The sequence below is a fragment of the Prionailurus viverrinus genome, chromosome A2 (assembly GCF_022837055.1).
Source record: "Prionailurus viverrinus isolate Anna chromosome A2, UM_Priviv_1.0, whole genome shotgun sequence".
In the NCBI taxonomy this organism is placed as follows: domain Eukaryota; kingdom Metazoa; phylum Chordata; class Mammalia; order Carnivora; family Felidae; genus Prionailurus; species Prionailurus viverrinus.
In genome coordinates this window covers 95847130-95868002 of record NC_062562.1, presented here as the reverse complement: position 1 = coordinate 95868002, position 20873 = coordinate 95847130, and the positions used below count along the sequence as shown (strand labels likewise).

Sequence of the window (20873 nt, the reverse complement as noted above, 5' to 3'; positions counted from 1 at the left end):
TTCCATCTTTGTACTAATTTCAAACTATTTCCTTTATGAATTTAAGCAACAAACTATACTAGTATATACTAGGCTAATAATGAAAATATCAATATAGCTTTAAAAAAATACTACAGATGTGAAGTTGATAGAAACGTGCAAGAGAAACTCTTCCTCAAGAGGGAGAGAAAAATACCAATACTATCTAAGATTAGGACAACTTTCTGAATCTCAAAGTATACATATTTGAGATAATGAAATAATCTGCCCTGCCAAAGACTGAATGTTTGTTTACCCCCACTCCAGCCCAGATTCTTGTTGAAACCCAATCCTCAATGTGATGGTATTTGGAAGTGGGGCATTTGGGAAGGTGATAGGATCATGGGGGCAGAAGTCTCATGAATGGGATTAGTGTCCTTACAAAATAGACCTCAGAGAGCTCCCTTGTCCCTTCTGCCATGTGAGGACAGAGCAGGGAGATGGCAGTCTGTTACCTGATACCAAATCTGCTGGTACCTTGACTTCCCAACCTCCAGAACTGCAAGAAATAAATTTGTTTATAAGTTATCTAGTCCATGGTATTTGGTCACAGCAGCCTGAGTGGTCTAAGACATACACCAAAAACTATGGCTCAAGGATTAAGGAGGTTCCAAAAAACAGTGTGGTTAAAATGGTGAAGTCATTTTTATTTCAGTACTTGACAAAATACCCCATAAAATTCAAAACTTCTACCATTATACAAAAATAGGTCTCTACAAGTGATATTATCTGTCTTCATCACCAGTAGCAAATATATTAGGGCAGAAACATGTAACTTCAGTAGCCTTATAAGAAAAGTGCAGGACACCTCAAGCTACACATTCAGCAGTATCATAATGCGCAAAAGTTTAATCTTTTCACCCATTCGATAAATACACAAGGTTTATAATTTAATCATTTAAATTAGCATTCCACAAATATACATGTAATTTAATGATTATTGTGCATGAATACATACACAATGCTAATATATACAAACTCCAGTTTGTTTTCATGTGCTGGCAAGGGATTTGTATACAATCATAAGCTGTGTTCATGTTGGTCCCGCTGAATATCCACAATACAAAAGCACAAAAGAACGAGTGATTTACAAAAGGGAATTTGTTTAAAATCACTTTGATTTATGTATCAAAGGATTATCTTCTCATGCCAGCATGAAACTGGGTTGAACCTATGAGAGAAAAACAAGATATGTAAGTTATTTCAAATTAAATTGCGATCTATACCTGACCAATTAGTACAGGCATTCTCTGGAGATGATGCAAGTCTGGTTTCAGACCGCTGTAATAAAGTGAATATTGCAATACAGAGAATCAAGTTTTTTTGTTTCCCTGGGCAAATAAAAGTTTATTCTATACCGTAGTCTATTAAGTGAGCAATAGGATTAGGTCTAAAATATTATTAAAAAATGTTAATCATCATCTGTGTTTTCAGGGAGTTGTAATCCTTGCTGGTAGAGGGCCTTGCCTTGATGTTGAAGGCTGCTGACTGATCAGGGTGGCTGGTGGCTGTGGCAATTACTTCAGATAAAACAAAAATGAAATTTGCTGTATGGATTGGCTCTTCCTTTCATGAACAATTTCTCTGTAGCATGTCATGCTGTTTGACAGCATTTTACTCAGTGTAGAACTTCTTTCAAAACTGGAGTCAGGGCACCTGGGTGGCTCAGTTGGTTAAGTGTCCGACTTCAGCTCAGGTCATGATCTCACAGTCTGTGAGTTTGAATGCCGCATCAGACTCTGTGCTGACAGCTCAGAGCCTGGATCCTGCTTTGAATTGTGTCTCCCTCTCTCTCTGCCCCTCCCCCGCTTGCACTCTGTCCCTCTCAAAAATAAACATTTAAAAAATTAAGAAGGGCCCCTGGGTGGCTCAGTCAGTTGAGCGGCTGACTTTGGCTCAGGTCACAAACTCACATTTTGGGAGTTTGAGCCCCATGTCGGGCTCCTCAGAGCCTGGAGCCTGCTTTGAATTCTGTGTCTCCCTCTCTGCCCCTCCCCTGCTCACACTTTGTCTGTCTCTCTCTGTGTCTCTCTCAAAAATAAATATTAAAAAAAAATTTTTTTTTAATTAAAAAGTGGAGTCAATCCTCTCAAACCCTGCTGCCTTATCAGTTAAGTTTTATGTAATATTCTAAATCCTTTGTTGTCATTTCAACAGTCTTCACAGCATCTTCACTAGAAACAGATTCCATCTCAAGAGACCCCTTTTTTTTGCCCATCCATAAGAAGGAACCCTCATTCACTCAAGTTTTATCATGACATTGCAGGAATTCAGTCACATCCTTAGACTCCACTTCTAACTCTAGTTCCCTGGCAGTTCCTACCACATCTGCAGTTACTTCCTACACTGTAAGTCTTGAACCCCTCAGAGTCATGGAAGAGGGTCGAAATCAACCTCCTCCAAACTCCTGTTCATGTGGATATTTTGACCTCTTCCCATGAATCACAGATGTTCTTACATCTAGAATGATGAATCCTTTTTTTAAGGGTTTTGATTTACTTTGCCCAGATCTGTCAGGGGAATCACTATCTATGGGAGCTAGAACCTTACAAATTATATTTCTTAAGTAATAAGACTCGAAAATCAAAATTACTCCTTCATCCATGGGCTGCAGAACGGATGCTGTGTTAGCAGGCATGTGAACATTAATCCTGTTGTACATCAGAGCTTGTGGGTGAGCAGGTGGCATGGTCAATGAGCAGCAGTATTTTGAAAGGACTCTTTTCCTGAGCAGATCTCAACACAGCTTAAAATATTCAGGATATCCTGTTGTCAAGAGATGCAGAGTGTTCTATCCTGATGTAACACAGGCAGAGCAGATTTAGCATAATTCTTGAGGGCCTAAGGAATTTTGAAATGGTAAATGAGCACTGGCTTCACTTGCTGCATCAGCTCCTAACAAGAAAGTCAGCCCATCCTTTGAAGCTAGACACTGACTCTTCCTCTCCAGCTGTGAAAGCCCTAGATGGCATCTTCTTCCAAAAGACGGCTGTTTTGTCTACATTAAACATCTGTTTAGTGTAGCCACCTTCATGAATTATCTTAGCTAGATCTCTTGGAGCTTCTATGTTAGCACTTGTTGCTTTACCTTGCACTTTTATGCTGTGGAGACTTCTTTCCTTAAAACTTATCAACCAACTTCTGCTAGCTTCAAACTTTCTTCTGCAGCTTCCTCATCTCACTCAGCCTTCAAAGAATTGAGAATTAAGGCCTTGCTCTGGATTAGGCTTTGGCCTAAGGAAATGTTGTGGTTGGTATGATATTCTACCCAGACCACTAAAACTTTCTCCTTATCAGCAGTAAGGCTGTTTTGCTTTCTTATTCACGTGTTCACTGGTGCAAGCACTTTCAATTTCCTTGAGGAACCGGCATACGGATGAGCTCTTCCTTGAAGAACTTATCTTCTGCATTTATAGCTGGGCTCTTTGGTGCAAGAGGCCTACCTTTTGGCCTATCTTGGCTTTCGACATGTCTCCCTCACTAAGCTTAATCATTTCTAGCCTTTAAGTGAGATGTGTGACTTTTCCTTTCACATGACTACTAAAACACCACTGCAGGGTTATTGACTGGCCTAATTTCAGTATTGCTGTGTCTCAGGGAAGAAAGAGGCTCCAGGACAGGAAAAAAGACAGAGGAATGGCTGGTCCGTGGAGGACTCAGAACACATTCATTTATCAATTAAATTTGCTGTCTTATATGGCACTGTTTATGGTGCTTCCAGGACAATCACAATAGTAACATCAAAAGTCACTGATCATAATCTAAAGAAAAAGTATGAAACACTGTAACAATTACCAAAATGCGAGACATGAAAGTGAGCAAATGGTGTTGGAACGAATGGCACCACCAGACTTGCTCAACCCAGGGCTGCCACAAAACTTCATTTGTAAAAAAAAAAAAAAAAAAAAAAAAGCTTATCTGTAAATTGCAATAAAGCAAAGCACAATAAAACGAGGTATGCCTGTAGTGATTTCAAATTGGATTGTTACCTACACCAGACTAACCAGTTCATGAAGGGCAGAAGATTACTATTACCTGCCATTTAAAAAACTGCTTTTTATTTTTCTAAAAAAGTCTCATCCATACTTGAACTGATTTTTAAAAGAGATTTTGAACATATACTTAAAAGTCACTGTTGCTCTGTAGCAAGGTAAGACTAATGCTAAGATTCTCTTTATTTTTTTATTTTTATTTTTTCAACGTTTTTTATTTTTGGGACAGAGAGAAACAGAGCATGAACGGGGGAGGGGCAGAGAGAGAGGGAGACACAGAATCGGAAACAGGCTCCAGGCTCTGAGCCATCAGCCCAGAGCCTGACGCGGGGCTCGAACTCCCGGACGGCGAGATCGTGACCTGGCTGAAGTCGGACGCTTAACCGACTGCGCCACCCAGGTGCCCCGCTAAGATTCTCTTTAAAGTGCCCTGCAGGTTGAACGTTCTATATTATATTCTACACCTCCTGCCTCTTGAAAAATATTTTGGTCTTCAAAATCTGAGTCTTGTGAAAGATACAAACCACAGCAAACCCTACCAATCAAAGTCCAGCTATGATTCTAACAGCTTCCTAGGACTACAAGTTGCTTGGGTTAAGTGATCTTTTGTATGAGGAGACAAACTACTACCCTATCTAGTTTGGGGGAACAGTAGGAAAAAAAGGGTCTTTAACAGAAATAAAAACAAAATGTAAAAGCTGATTTAAAATTAATTTAAAGCACATTAAAATGATTCAAACACTTGAATCAGGAGTGAATTGAAGGGAGACAGGGAAAATAGACTTTCCCATAATGAATAGGGAATCAATTTCTATTAAGTATGAATTTTTGTGTTTTTAAGCAGAGGAAAAAAAATGGTCATTTTTATAAAGTCTTTTGAATGGAACAGGTTTCATGGATCATGAATAAAAGCACTGGGTCCTAGTAGGGACAACAGCTGCATTAAATGCTTAAGATACATGCTTCCTTCTCTCATTTCCCCACCCCTAATTTGCATGCCTCACCTCATATAGGTGACCCTTGAACAATGTGGGGGCTAGGGGTACTGACCCCTTGCACAGTTGAAAATCCATGTGTAACTTTTGACTCCTCCAAACTTAACTACTAATAGCTTACTACTGACTGAGAAAGCCTTACAGGTGACATAGAGGCAATTACCAGATATTTTTATATGTTGTAGTCTTACAATAAAATAATCTAGAGGAAAGAAAATGTTAAGAAAATCATAAGAATCATATGGAAGAAAAATACATTTACAGCACGGTACATAAATGGAGCTGTACAGTTCAGCCTTGGGTTGTTTAGGAGCCCACTGTAATTAGGAACACCTTCTCCAGCAGACACTGTAAACCTCCCAGACCTTTGTACCTTGGTGCCTGTTGTACATTTCATCTAATCAATCTGAGTAGGGTATCTTTTTTTGTGGGAGTGAAACTAGGGTGGTAAATCATTTCTGGAGTTGAATTCCTAAGTCTAACCTGGTACCTCATGAACTAAGCTCTGGGATTCAATTATCCTGATGAAGAAGGTCAAGGAGTTTCAAAAAGAGAAAGGGGAGCTCTGGGTCTGTCCAGCACGATGGGGCTGCCAGTATTACACAGTTAGGCTGAGAGTACCTGACTGTACAGTTCCAAGTCGTCTTTGCAGTGCCTCTAGCCGAGTGATATAATCTGTCAAAGCTCTGTCAGGGTCGTAATTCTGAAGCTGAGAACATGCTAAGGAACCAGGATTTAAATCAGCTGGAGGGCCCGGGTACCTAGGACATTAAAAATATGAACATGAATCCAAATTATCCACAAATAATGCAAGTAACTTAACAACCTGCCACCATCCTGCCCTCAAAAGCTAGATCTTCAACTTGAGTTATGAACATAATAACTGATAACTGGCGAGAACAGTCAGAATTCTTTCACATTTGAACATTTCTTTACGTGTCTGCTATTGGTCCATAGGTGGCAAAACATCTGGCTTTGGAGAGTAGTTCTTGGTTTGACTACAGACTTCAGTTTTTTCATGTGCAAGGCTAAATATGGATTAGAGATTCTGAAAGTATACAGCCCAGGATCTGGCAAAGAGACTAAGAATCAGATACTTAATATCTGTACATTATTAGGGTTAAAAATTGAAACTAGGGAGCAGAAATTGCAACTCTACAATATTTCCAATATGTAGCCATGCTAAAAAGACATGTTCTGTTAGCTCTCGTCTGCTGATACCATCTGATGTGTTCTTCCATCTTTATAACCATGTTTCTTAAATCATTCTTTTCTTCTTTCAGTTGGCTGATATAGGTTGTGCCAGCTCAGCATTATGCTCAGTAGTCCTTTCAGTCAATGAATCACAAGAAGTACTTGGGGACACTAAGCTAGGCCTAATCTATATCCCCTAAGGTTCTGAGTTTGTGATGCACAAGGCGAAAAAATTTCAATAAACTTAAAGCAGCTACTAAGTCATCATGAAAGTGTCCAGTAGAATGCCTGTTGCAGAAGCCCTCAATGAGCACTGTGTATGTACAAATGTATGTTGTGGAGACTTTAGTGTTTTTTTCACGATCTGCAGAGACTGTCGATTTAGTTAATACTTTTCCCAATGTCTAACCACAGCATATACTAAATAACACTTGATTAGTTCAGTTTCCAATACCCTTGGAAACCAGGCATAAATTCAAAAACTGGGGGCGCCTGGGTGGCTCAGTCGGTTAAGCGTCCGACTTCGACTCAGGTCACGATCTCACGGTTTGTGGGTTCGAGCCCCACATCGGGTTCTGTGCTGACAGCTTGGAGCCTGGACCCTGCTTCTGATTCTGTCTCTCCCTCTCTCTCTGCCCCTCCCCTGCTCATGCTGTGTCTCTCTCTCTCACAAATAAATAAATGTAAAAAAAAAAACACAAAAAAAACAAAACAAAAAAACCAAAAACTCTTTTTGTGGGTGATGGGTATTGAGGATGGCACTTGGGATGAGCACTGGATGTTGTATGTAAGCCAATCTGACAATAAGTTATATTAAAAAAATGTTTTTGATTCTGGACCTTAGCTTATGTAAATCATATACAACTGAGACACACCAGCTATTTCAAAGCAAAGGAGTCAAAGCCCTAACAGTGTCCTCCTTTCTCTGTTAAGTGTTAGTATATGTAACGAATCTTGGCAGCTTTGTCACACACTTACCTATTTTGAAAATGTAAAGGAGACCTAGGATAGTCCAGCTCTGATCTTGAGCGATATGCTGTGTGTCTCGGTTCTCCATATAGCTCCAGCCCCCCAGGAGAATGATAAAATGGGTCAGACTTTTCAGCACCTAAAGTAATCCAAAATGTTACATACTTTAAGGGGGGGAAAAAAATCAAGCCCTTGGAAAATTTCTACAAAATAGGTAAGGGCTCAAAAGACTACTATACCGTACTATACAACATTACCTATTTATAGTCATTTTTAGTTATTCTTCCCAAAGAAGAGAAGAAACAGTAGAACAAACTATTGCTTTATTTTCCTTCAAGTATTTCTGATAATCTGGAACTATATGTCAAAGAAAATAAACTATTTTTAACTGGAGTATTTTCTTTTTAAAAGACTTCTTAGTAATACCTAGAAGTGAGATGAGGGGTATCTGAGTGTGAGTGGTTTAGAGAAAAAGATGATGTGGATAAAAAATACTACATCACACCATTCTACTGATTTATTAGAAAAAACGTGAAATCAAGATTTGCTAACTTACAACAGAAAGCTCATTATAGTGCAAATTTCAGCTGTTTATGTACAAGGATGCATATTTCAGACCACTTTGCTTAGGGTACCAAATATTTTTCTCTGCTGCTCAGCTACTGGCAGAATGTGTAAAGGTGGTTTAATACCAATATGTACCTGTATGAATACAGTTACGCTCCGTGTCTGAAACTCTGTGTCCTTCCCAGTTTCTAAGCTCATCCTTATGCCTAAAATGTTGAAGTCCTAATGTTTGTTTCCACTTTTAGGTCGAGAGAGAAGGAATTTTAACTGTTACCATTACATACAACCTATTTGTAAACTCAAAACCTGAGTACTGTGAAAATTTCAAACTGTAACTTCTATATGGCTGAATAACAGCAATCCTTCTTGAATCAGAGCCTTAATGCAACCGTAAGGAGAGTGGGCTCTAGCCAGACTGCCAATGTTCAGCGCTGGCTCTGGGGCCAACAATAAATGCTTTATATGCCTCAGTTTTTCTTGTGTAAAGTGAGAATAACAGTAACTGTACTTACCTCACAGGATTGGCAAAATATACAGGATTGGGAAAAAGCAGGGCTAGTGTTCCATAAAAATGAGCTCTTTTTAACTCTAAAAATCAGCAAGGTCCCCAGCTCTGTTGCTTATAAGGGGTCTTTGGACAACACAAGTTCCAGAACACATTTTTTGGAAGATATTACATGTACAGCAATTTTAAACGAATCCTAAACATAAGAAAAGAAATCCTATTCTGACTTCACCTGGATTCAGTCCAAAGCCATCCCTGTTAATATTGATGGAACCAGAACTTGTGACTCGTTGCCAACGTCGAACCAAAAATTTCATTCTAAAAAAGATGCCAAGAAAAAGTTTCACAGCACATCTATAACAGAAAGAGTATAAATATACATTTCCCACAAAATTCAAGTCATACATTTGAATGTGAACACAGAAAAATTTCAACACAATCACATGACTGCCTAATCTAAAATCATGCAAATGTCCCCTAGTCTGGGGCAAAATTAACTAGAATAGACTTTCCAAGAGGCATCAGAGGTCTCTTCTGTTCTGACTTTATAGAGGTATAAAGGACTCAAAGAGACAAAAAGCAAAAGTAGAAAAGAGAAAAGTAGATGGACAAAGGGCAAGAAATAATGAAAGGAGAAAAGACTAGAGAGACTACAAAGCAAATGAGATGGAAAGAAAATAAAAGACCTTTACACTAGCGGGGCCACTGAGCTGGGAAAGCTGGAGAAGCAGTGAGGCCATGTGATCAGGGATGAAAAACAACGAGGCATTAAAAGGAAGGGGTGGTGGTGGTGGCACTGCTGCCAACCAGTGGTAGCGAGCTGCTGCCTGCCCCACCCCTGGGCCAAGGAACTTTCTGGAACACCAATTTTGATTTCTTAATTCCAATCAGTTTTGAAGCCCAGTTTTAGGAGGGTGAAAATACAATCAACATGTAAGAGGACAAGAAAAAGGAGTTAGGATGACGTCCTTCAATGGCAACTGGCTTTCATAGAGCCTTCCCAAACGTTCCAGTAAAATTAATACCTAAACTCTCGTGACCTGTCATTTAGTGTCTTCCAAGTTATGAGCACACTGGTCTTCCTCCCTAGGAAGTAAGCTGCCTTAAGGGATTCAGACAAGGATTATGCATTTTTTCTTTATCAGTGCATCTCCTAGCACTTAAGCCTGTACAAGGTGTACAAGATGATGAAAGGAATGAAAGATGAGGAAGGAGAAACTGGAATCACCTGACAACAATGTGGAGAAGAACAGGCAAGGAGGGCCTCAGACCATTAACAAGATAAAACGTGAGTTCCTTTTGCAGAGCCAACATGGATAAGAACTGGGAGCCCTGGCTGATTATCCTAGCTCTATCACTACTGGCTTCGCAAACTTGCTGTGCCTCAGTTTCCTTGCCTGTGAGATGGTATTCTGGACCAGGTGATCTCAGACAGCTTTCAGTTAAAAAAATTGTCACATTTTTCAAAGAAAGGTAAAGGAAAAAGGACAAAACCCTTTGAAGACATATCAGATGTGACATGACAGGAAGAACTTTAAAAACTGAAGTGCTTTTGAGACTGCCTGGTTACTACGTATATAAAAGGGAGGGGAAGCATGGAAAAACCGAGGTGTCGGGGTATATCGCACCTGGGTGACAGGACTGCAGGAAGCCAGGTCCTCAAGGGAGTTTGAGTCCTGGCACCATTTCAACTACAAACAGAATGAGTGCCAGTGTTGCCGGCTTAGAACTCCTAGAAAAGGCATGACAAAAGCACTAGCACAGTCCAATGCCCTAAAGGCTAATCTTGGGTTTGAATGCAGAGTTAGGCCAGGGCTCTGTGTAGCTAAGACCCAAGAGGGCATTATTTTAGCAAGGAAGACAATGAATGCAGGTAGCCTAAGTAAGTTTTCAAAAACATATTTTCCGTCTTATGGTCCCTTTTATTTATACGTCTGAGCTGCTTCATGGGCTTATTCAGGGTTAAAAACCAAACATAACAGAACAAAACAATCCAGACTGGATGTGCCAGCTCTGAGTTACCAGCTGCCTGCACCTGGGAGTCCTCTTCATAGGGTCTCCACAGTACAACATAAAGTATCCCTGCTAAAAGGATGAAAGAAAGAAGTATGGCAAATGTCTCATACTGTGTGAATACAGAGCACAACAGGCAGAGAGAAGAGTAGATTAAAAATCTAAATCCTTTTAGTGTCTATTAAAATGCATTTTCTGTCAAACATTTACCTTGAAATTGCCATGGACACTCTGACAGCTGACCGAAACCTGGTGAATCCCTTTGGACGGTGGGTGATCACCTCTAGGTCTGTGAAGGCTGGCTGCCCCCCCATCCGGGCGAGCAGAGCCAGTGTGGCATCTTCACACTCCTGGAACCCACCCAGTAACAGCAGCAGGTATTTCTTCTGATAAATGAGAGCTTTCCGAAAACTTTCTGCCCTCAGATATTTACCGTAAATTCTCTATGTTTAAAAAAGGGAAGAACACAAAGACATTATTAAGAAGCCATTCAAATTGTTCTCTAGAAAAAGATAACCTAGATTTTATTAAAAAAAAAAAAAAAAGTAGAATGGCAGATACCCTACTACTGTTTTCTCCTTTATCAGCAAAGTTGAAAGTAAGGATAATCAACCTTAAATTTCACACTTCTGACTCTTTTTAGTCAGTGGAATGTGAACACAAACCTTACATCTATGTTTTTGGATTTTAGCCCCCATTCATACTTACTGCAAATGTTTTGGTCATTCCCTTATCATCTCAGTTTTTTTTTGTCTACTTGTGTAGCTACTTTTACTAGTGTAGTTGCTAAAATATTTAATTTTCAAATGCTAATGTTCTCTGTCCTTTAAGAGGCATAAGTTTATGTTCATTCCATAGTTAAAACAAATATTCCAAACATTTTTCTTTCAGATTTTATATTAACATTTTACAAGTAGTTTTCCTACAATACTCATCATAGCCATGGCAGAGGTTGTTCAGAGGGCTTATGATCTCACAGAGAATGACGCTCTGACACTGAAGGAAGCAGAGCTTCTGTTGGCAGTGGAAAAGAGAACTTTCTGTTGGTCTGTTAGAGATGACATGGTGGGAAGTGGACCATGAGCTCAGGGTGCTGCCATTGAGACATGCCTCATCACAAAGTTTTTGTGACCAGCAAGGGACCTGCATTCATGACACAGACTGAATAGTGAGACCTAAGGACAGCCTGAATGCCACCTAATTTCTTCATTCTGTTCGGTTAAGATTAGTGAAAGATTAAACAAGGCAAAAGCAGAGGACCAGCTCTGGTGTATGTTTAGATGCAAGACGTCTCTTACCTTTATAGTGGCATGCTCAGAATCAGAGCTCAGATTCTGAAGTAAAGCTTCATTTCTTAGTTCAGCCTTCAGTTTGTACACTTCGGCTTCTGCTCTTTTCAAGGATTTTTGCAGAGTCAACTTTTCTCTGTTCCAGACTTCTTTTTCGGAAGCAATGATTGCTTCAATGTTGGCACTACCACTCAATGAAAACCTAGAAGACTACAGAAACCAGAGTACACTTTCATGATTTTTAGGAATAAGTCTCTGAAGAAAAACCTAAATTAAACACATTAAAGGTAACCCTAGGAGATATCAGCTTTCCAATCTCAGATATGGAGGGTTCAAAGCCAATCTCAACTGACATGAAAGAATATACACTAATATCCTTTGCTTAGTAGATTAATTTTAAAACTAAAAATCCCCGTGAAAGCCTAGCCCCAAAGAAAGTGTTTAGATTTTGCAGAGTTTTAAAATAAAAAAGTCTAGAGGGCCGCCTCAGTGGCTTAGTTGGGTAAGGATCCCACTTTTGATGTAGGCTCAGGTCATGATCTCACAGTTTGTGAGTTCGAGTCCTGTGTTGGACTCTACACTAGCATCACGGACCCTACTTGGGATTCTTTCGCTCTTGCTCCCTCTGCCCCTCCCCTGCTTGCGCTCTTGTTCTTCCTCGCTCTCAAAATAAATAAACATTAAAAAATTGTTTTAAATAAAAAAGTCTAGAGACTTAATAAATGGGGCCATCTGGGTTCAAATGTAGAGCCTGGGCCTGAAACAGTACACTGGAGAAGTGGGGAAAAAAATAACCAGGCACGTACATAGAGAAGTGGGTCCCTATAGAAGCTTTGTGGATGTATGATTATGTATTTGACTACACAGCTGTCGCACAAGTCTTTCCTATCTTTATATTATGTTCTTATTTTTATATTACAGATGCTAGCAATTTATTTTGTAGTTTTTAAATGGAAAAAATTTCAGTAAATGGCCAGAGTAGTTTATTAGACTGTAATATATAATTTAATGGCATCTTTCACTTGAGTTACACACATAATAACCGATAAATACTTGATGAGAACAGTCAGAATTCACATTTGAACATTTCTTTACGTGTGTCCACTGCTGGCCCATAGGTAGCAAAGTATGTGGCTTTGGAGAGAAGCAGTTCCTGGTTTGACTACAGACTTCAGTTTTCACATGTGTAAGCCTGAATGTGGATGAGAGATTCTGAACATATATAACCCAGGATCTGGCACAGAGAGGGCTCCCAATAAATAATATCTATTATCATTATTGTCAACCCTATAATATTTTTCAATGATCTTACTAAGAATCAGATACTTAATATTCGTACCCTGCTAGGGATAAAAATTGAAACTAGAAAGTAGAAACTAACTTTGCAACACTTCTAATGTGGCATGCTAAAAACAGACGTACATAATCTCTGCCAGCTCCTGTCTGTCGATACCATCTGATCTGTTCTTCTAGCTTCATAACTGTGTTTCTTAAATCATTCTTTTCTTCTGTCAGTTGGCTGATATGTCCTGTTAGCTCAGCATTTTGCCTCAGTAGTCTTTCAGTCAATGAGCCACAAGAAGTACCTGGGGACACTAAGCTAGGCTAGAAAAATAAAATGATATTAAGGTTGTGTAAGCATAAATATTTATACACAATGCACATAAAAATATGAAGAGGCACTGAGAACAACAGATGTCATGAAGAAGTGGTGTTTGAGTTGAGTCTTATATAACAAGGAAGAATTTAATAGAAGAGAAGATAGGGAAGGGCATATTAAGCAGAAGGAATAGTATGTGTAAAGGCACAAAGGTTTTGTGTGAGACTGTCTTGCTTTTCGGGAGCTACAATTTGCGTGGTAAGGCTAGAGTAAAGGCTGCCTTTACTTATGGATAATATACCTAAACGTAGTCAATGGAGAGTCATAAACGGTTTTGAGACAAGAGTGTGACACAAAATTTACGTGTTATAAAAATTCCTTTGGTAGCAGCATGCAAAGTACAGTAAATTAAGGAAGACAGATCCTGGTGTCAGGCAGACACATGACAAAGTCATCACAACAGTTCAGGTGAGAAATGCTGAAAGCCTGAAAAAGGTAATGACTAAGGACACATGGAATAGGTATTTAGGTGGTAAAAGCACAGGACTTAGTCACTGCTTAGATACACAAGTGAGAGTGAAAGAAGGTGGTCCATGGTGACCTTCAGCTTTCTAAACTGGGTGATATCAGGACCAGAAATGAGGGTTTGGGACAGGAAGAAGAAAGGTGATGCTCAATTTGGAATGTGCCTATAAGGTTCCTAAGGGATCACTATGGGGTACATTTCCCCATGGAAAGAGTTCCAGTACCTAATGGAAAATATAAACCTGGACCACAGGATAAAGGTATAGACTACAAAAGAAGATAAGGTTCCTAAGGGCGAGATTTTATAAGATTTGTTTGATGAAGCCCAGAACCCAGGATGGTACCTGGCATATAACAAGTGCCTGACATAAGTATTTGTTCAGTAAATAAGTCTACTGAGAACTCAGGCTGTGGGAATGAATGAGCTTTCACAATTAGAGAGAAAAAAAAAATGGATGAAGATACAGAGAAAGAATTCATGAAGGTGACTGATGAAAAGAAATGGAAGAAATGAGAGAATACTGACACACACAAGAGTTTTTAAGATGGGAGAGGTCAAAAGTGTCAAATGCTACAAAGAAGTCAAAGACAGGGAATGAAAAGATTCAGATTAGTCAACTCTGAAGACACTGATACCATTCTGTGGGTGGTTATGAGTGGAGAGCTAGAAATGAGACTATTCTTTTAAGAAACTTGGTTATACTACAATAAAATGTCACCATAATTATTCAATAATGATAACGAAAGTTAATTTCCCTTCAAACTTTCAGTATCTTCTATTTGGGAAAGGCAAATATTATTATTAATATTTAAAATAAATAAATATTTTAAATAAACTATTTTAAATATTTAAAATAAACAAAAAGATAAAATTAAAACTCTTTAGAAAATATGGTGCCAGCTTTAAATGGTTCATATAGCTCCATTAAATCTTTGTTCTTGATACCTTTTATAAAGAGTTTTTTAAAGTCTTACCTCTTGCCCTGGCTGGCCAGTTAACTTCTGTAGTTGTAAAATAATTCCATCAATATTTTCCTGAACCCAGATGAAATCTTCATCATCTGCTGTTTCAAACTGTAGTCTTTAAGAGAGAAAAAGTTGAAACATACCTTTCTCAATTAGTGGTACTGAGCACAAACATTATAGATGAGGTGATGCTATGCTTCATCTACCACTTCTCCCTTACATTAAGTATTCTCTTTCTACAGTGTTAAGATATTTGTTTTCAGGTATATGAGTTTTGTTGAAGTGTATCACTTCACTTGAGTGTCTGACTCTTGATTTAGGTTCAGGTCGTGATCTCACAGTTTGTAGGTTTGAGCCCCACATTGGGTTCTATGCTGACATCGTGGAGCCTGCTTGCAACTCTCCCTCTCTCTCTGCCCCTCGCTGCTCCCTCAAAATAAATAAATAAAATAAAATAAATAAAAAAAAATCTGTTAAGCACTGACTCTTGATTTTGGCTCAGGTCATGATCTCACAGTTCATGGGTCTGAGCCCCATGTTGGGCACTACACTAACAGTGCAGAGCCTGCTTGGGATCTCTCTCCCTGTCTCTCTGCCCCTCCCACACTCATGCTCTTTCTCTCTCAAAAATAAACTTAAAAAAAAATTTCAATTCCCCACCCTTGGCTAGCTTTTAGTGAGGGACAGATTCTATCCAGTTTGTCTAAGAATGTCATTTCCAGAAGTCAGGAGAAAAAAAAAATCTAACCTATTGGAGGCTTTCTGGGCCAGATGATGCAGCTTTGAAGCCACACGTTGAAGCTTTTGTCTGATCATTTCTAATTCATGATTACAGCCAGCTCCTCCTTCATTCATCTCAATCAGTTTAGGATAGCCTGATTCCTTTGTCTCTCCTTCTATTTTCTGTTGAAGAACCCAATTTCTAGTTCGATCACTGGTTAAACTCCATGTGGTTGGCTAGCAATTTTCGACAGAAAAAGAAAAAGGAGTAATTATAAATGAACAACGAATCATATTCTTTCTTAAAGGAACACAATTGTGGTTCATACTCCAAATAAACTTCTATGGATTTCCTTTAGATATGATTTGTTCATAACTATTTAAATAATTCAGTACAATATCGAGACACCTGAGTGGCTGAGTTGGTTGAGTGTCCAGCTTTGGCTCAGGTTATGATCTCATGGTTTGCCAGTTCGAGCCTGACACTGGGCTCTCCACTCTCGGCGCAAAGCCTGGTTCATCCTCTTTCCCCCTCTCTCCCCGGCCCTCCCCTGCTCTCCCCTGCTCTCGCTCTCTCTCTCAAAAATAAACATTTAAAAGTAAATGAATGAATGAATAAATTAGTCGAGTATCAAAATTACATGTTCAAAGGGCTGTAGTGTTCTTTCAAAAGAGCATCATCAGGGGCGCCTGGGTGGCGCAGTCGGTTAAGCGTCCGACTTCAGCCAGGTCACGATCTCGCGGTCCGTGAGTTCGAGCCCCACGTCAGGCTCTGGGCTGATGGCTCAGAGCCTGGAGCCTGTTTCCGGTTCTGTGTCTCCCTCTCTCTCTGCCCCTCCCCTGTTCATGCTCTGTCTCTCTCTGTCGCAAAAATAAATAAACGTTGAAAAAAAAAATTAAAAAGAGCATCATCAACTTACCTCATTGAGATTCTGATAGAGAATTCTTCTACTTTCTCGTTTCTCTTCTCGTTCTAGTTCTTGCTTCTGGAATTCCTGCATAATGCCCTGCAGTCGCTTTCCTTCAAGGTCTAACTTATAAACTTGTTGCCTTTTCTCTTCCAGCTGGCGCTGAAGATCTTCCACTTTGGACTGGAGCTCATGCATCTTCTTCTGCCCCTCAGTGTTGGCCTCTTGTTCTGTCTGCAATGTCTTCCTGTGAACCTGCCTATCCTTTTCCATTTGCTGTCTTGTTTGCAGAGAATCCAGTTTATATTTCTCAGTCTCATTTAACAATTCTACAATGCGACTGTGTTTCTCCTCCAGCTGTTTCTGTAGCTCTCTAAGGAGGTCCTCAGAGGGCAGCGAGGGCCCAGGCTGCCCACCATCGCCCCCGCTCTGCAGCTGAGCATGCAATTCCCGCTCCCTGTCCAGGGTGTTGCTCATTTCCCGTATTCGAACCTTCTCGGATTCAAGAAGTACTTGCAGCTCTAAGTTTCGACCTCGTTCTTCTGATAACTGGGCATCATGTAGCACTCTTTGTGATTCTATTTTCTCCTGTGATTCGTTTAGTAGTTGTTTCTGTTGTTCCAACAGTAGATTTAGCTGAATATTCCTTTGTTTCTGACCCTCAAGTGAAAATTTCAAATCCTTGTAGAACAAAGTTGAATAAAGAATGTTAATATTTTTTAAAAAATCCTTTATAAGTATACCATTGTGCCTTTATTAGTACTAAGTTGGTAGTATTTGGGAACAGAACTGATTACCCAATTTATTAACTCAAATTTTCAGTGGTTAGAGCATAATTATTTGGGAGAGCCAAATGATTTTCATCAAAGAACATAAACAAAAGATAAGCTAAATAATACTTTTTCCTCCAAACATTAATCATATCTAGTTAAGGAATATGAAGTAGAGTACATTTCTTCTAGAAATAATGACCTTTAAAAATACAAATATTTTCAATATAACATGACACGAGTTCCTGAAAAACCTCATGTTGTCCAATGTCACATACTAAAAATAATGTGGTTTGTGGGGAAAGCAGGGTTATAGACTAACTACTCAAAACTTACACAAATTTGTAAGGATAAAAACACAGTAGGGGCACCTGGGTGGCTCAGTCGGTTGGGCGTCTGAGTCTTGATTTCAACTCAGGTCATGATCTTATGTTTTGTGGGATTGAGCCCCAGGTCAGGCTCTGCGATGACAGTGCAGAGCCTGCTTGGGATTCCCTCTCTCCCTCTCTCTCTCTGCCTCCCACCCCCTGCTTGTGCTCACTCACGCAATCCTCTCTAAACAAACAAACAAGAAAAAAAAATTTTTAAATAGTAATCTGTACCCAAGGGGATATCATGTCCTTGCCAGGTGGAGACCTCACTATGCATGGAGGCCACCAAGATGGACAATCAAAAAAACCCCAACAAAGAAAACAGAATAGAGCAGAAATGCCAGCTACACAGTTTTTAAGCATACAGCTGGTGAGTACTACGCATGGATGGAAGATCTCTGAGCCAGTGGGGCTACCATAAGTGGGCACTGTGTGTAGCAACATGACCTTCTCTGAGCTGCCAGCTGTGAAGGGCTGGAAGAGAGATCAGTGTGAAGGGACTCATTTAAAATTTTTAAACAATATGGCAGTGAGGGGTTCTGCTTCCAGAGAAGTGTCACTGTTCCCCTTCCCTAGACAAAACAGGAACCAAAATTATTCTGCATTAACCTGAATGGTTGCCCTATTTATCAATTGCATATGCGCTAACTCAAATTTCCAAAAAGACACCCTGTAGCAGAAGTGTCTGTAACGCACCCTTGGACATAGCAAAACAAAAATGTACCACACCATTAGCATTTCCTGATGGTACAGTTTAATACAAGTAACATTGTAATAGTATTCCACATATAGCAAAAAACTTATCGTGCCTCATGAAGAGTCTAAGGTTGACAGTTTAATGAGACAGTCTCCAGACTCTCTCTCCCCTGTTGTTTTGGATTTTCCACAGACATTTAAAGACAAAGATAACAATACCTCAAGTTCTTCTTTATCCCGCTCTTCGTTGCGTCCTAGTTTGGCTTTCTCTTTCTCCAAAGCCCACTGGAGCTCTCTGGATTTTTTCTGTTCACTTGCTAATGTGTCATTAAGCAAATGTACTTCATCTGTTTTATCTTTAACTTCCAACCTAAATCAGACAAATGAACTTTTATAAAATTACTTCAACCAAGTTTGTATTGAGAAAAAGAGAGAGAGCTTCCACTGATGAGCAGAGGCATATTATAAACCAACTAATAGGAAAATAAAAGCCACATAATAAAGATTTTTGAGTGTGGTTTATTTCACATTAACTGTTTCTAGTAATGTAGCTATGAACTATTATTTACCACTGTAAACATTTTTACAAAATAACAATAAAAATTTTCCTTTGTCTTTTACTGAACACGAGAATCACCAATGTTCAAAACAAAAAATGTCCTTGTAATGTGTCCTTGGCAAGCACAACATCTCAGTATTTACACCAACAATTTATCCTTTTCACAAGCATTATATTTTAAAACATTTTGCATATTTTGGCTAAATGAACCACAAATTCTATTGAGATAATAAACACCATTTCAAATTACTTGGTGGTAATGTATATCTCATACAACAAGTCTCAAAGAGACGGAACCCACAGCAGCGAATATGCCAAAACCTAACCATGAATTTATCATTTAGAAAAATTTGGAGATTTTCCCTTCCCACTGTAGTTTTTCCTACAAATAACAAAATTTCATGTTATTTACACATTATGTATGTTATGCTTTTATAAGATCTGCACAATGTCTCTGACAAAATTACTCCAATTCCTTCACCGATACAGGTTTATTAATAAGGAAGTTTGACACACCTGAAAGCCTCTAACTCCTTTAGGTGCTTATGTTGTGCCTTGAGCGTTGTTTCTAGTTCCAACTTAGTTTGTGCAAGTTCACTCTTCAGTTCGGCAACCACCATCTTCTCAGAACTCAGCTGTTCCTGCAGGTCTGTTGCTCTGTCCTTCATGCTGCTGAGCTCCACTTGCATCTCTAGCATTTGGGACTGCTTCTGCTGCATATTATACTCCAAGAGTTCTAAATGCAAAATTATTAATACTTACATTACGACCTCTCAACTTGTATCTGGTTTATAAATACTTTGTTGAGAGAACTGATTTTTAACTTAGGAGATTGCCACAAAGCAAACGTGAAAAGATTACAGTCCCAAAGTTGGCAATTTATAGAAACACATATGAATACTGTCCTCATAGTGCTAATAATGGTTAAGGTTTCAGAACTATAAATATATAGGACTACTTTGGAAAATACTTAGGCGTTACCAAATAAATGTGAAATTATGTATTCTATCACTCAGCAATTCCACCCCTGGGGTATATATACCAAGAAAACTTATGTATGTATATATCAGAAACATAGTATTACCAACAATGTGCAGAACAGCACTGGTTGTAATATCTAAAAAAAATAGAAACAATCCAAATGTTCAACAACAGAATGGATATATACATTGTGAGAATTCTATACAGTAACAAAAATAAATGAATTGGAGATGAATGCAGATGTTCAGAAAAATATTAGAGAGAGGTAAAGGAAGTAAGGCACAAATACATATAGAATAATAAAGTTCAAAAGCAGGAAAACCTTAAACTTACATGGCTTAGGAATATACAAATAGGTAGTAAAACTAAGGAAAAATCAGGATAATGGTTACGTCTAGGTTACTACAGAGGTGTGTGTGTTTGGGAAAGAGCTTCAGAGGTACTTAACAAAGGTGAAGTTTCCACAATTCATTCACTTAAAGATTTGTTATATATTTTTGCATTTTGCACTTTTCTATATGTATATTAAGTTTACAACAAGAAAAGGATTTAAAAAGAAATAATTACTTTCGTTGTGAATTTATTTTCCTTTCAGGTGGTTAACCTCACAAAGAGCTTCAGAACTAAGAAAAGATAATGAACTTAATGGGCTAAACAACCTGATGAAAGCAATGCCTGTTTATTTTATTTTTTAAATGTTTATTTTTGAGAGAGAGAACATAAGAGCAAATAGGGGAGGGGCAGGGAGAGAGGGGACAGAGGATCCAAAGCAGGCACTGAGCTGACAGAGTAGATGCGGGGCTCAAGCTCAGGAACTGTGAGATCATGACCTGAGCTGAAGTCGGATGCTTAACTGACAGAACCACCCAGGCGTCCCCATTTTAAATATATCTGTTTAAAAACCAACTGGACAAACCTTTAATTCCCAGAGTAATTAATGTAAATTATTTCCATTATATGAGAATGAGAAGAAAATGTGACTGAAAGGAAATGTGTTTTAAATGAATACAAAGAGGGGAAACAAAGTGAAATATTTCCACCTATTTGTTGTTACCACGTGAGCTGGACAAACAGCATACCTTGGCTTGGTTGATCGCTTTCTTGTTCTCTTTTCAGAGTCATTTTCAGACCATTCAGTTGAGCATGCAGTGCTTGAATTTCAGATAACAAACTCCTTCTATCTGCTTTCTGGAGGCATTCCATAGCTGCTTGATATTCAACATTCTGTAATAATG

At 38.9% G+C, this 20873-nt stretch overlaps 1 protein-coding gene across 6 annotated transcripts in view; it reads right to left on the bottom strand.

Moving 5' to 3' along the window:
• Positions 1-644: 644 nt before the first annotated feature.
• The window catches only part of AKAP9 (A-kinase anchoring protein 9), a 154302-nt gene continuing 134073 nt past the window's right edge, over positions 645-20873 (bottom strand). For all 6 annotated transcript variants that reach the window (XM_047830631.1, XM_047830647.1, XM_047830654.1 and 3 more), the window contains 13 exons: positions 20718-20862; positions 19174-19393; positions 18318-18468; positions 16274-16942; positions 15382-15590; positions 14643-14748; positions 12965-13147; positions 11552-11752; positions 10464-10696; positions 8473-8558; positions 7178-7307; positions 5627-5766; positions 645-1189 (listed from right to left, as the gene is read on the bottom strand). In XM_047830631.1, the coding sequence (XP_047686587.1) occupies positions 1155-1189; positions 5627-5766; positions 7178-7307; positions 8473-8558; positions 10464-10696; positions 11552-11752; positions 12965-13147; positions 14643-14748; positions 15382-15590; positions 16274-16942; positions 18318-18468; positions 19174-19393; positions 20718-20862 (2508 nt within the window). In that variant the 3' untranslated portion in view covers positions 645-1154. The remainder of the gene's footprint in view (positions 1190-5626; positions 5767-7177; positions 7308-8472; positions 8559-10463; positions 10697-11551; positions 11753-12964; positions 13148-14642; positions 14749-15381; positions 15591-16273; positions 16943-18317; positions 18469-19173; positions 19394-20717; positions 20863-20873) is intronic.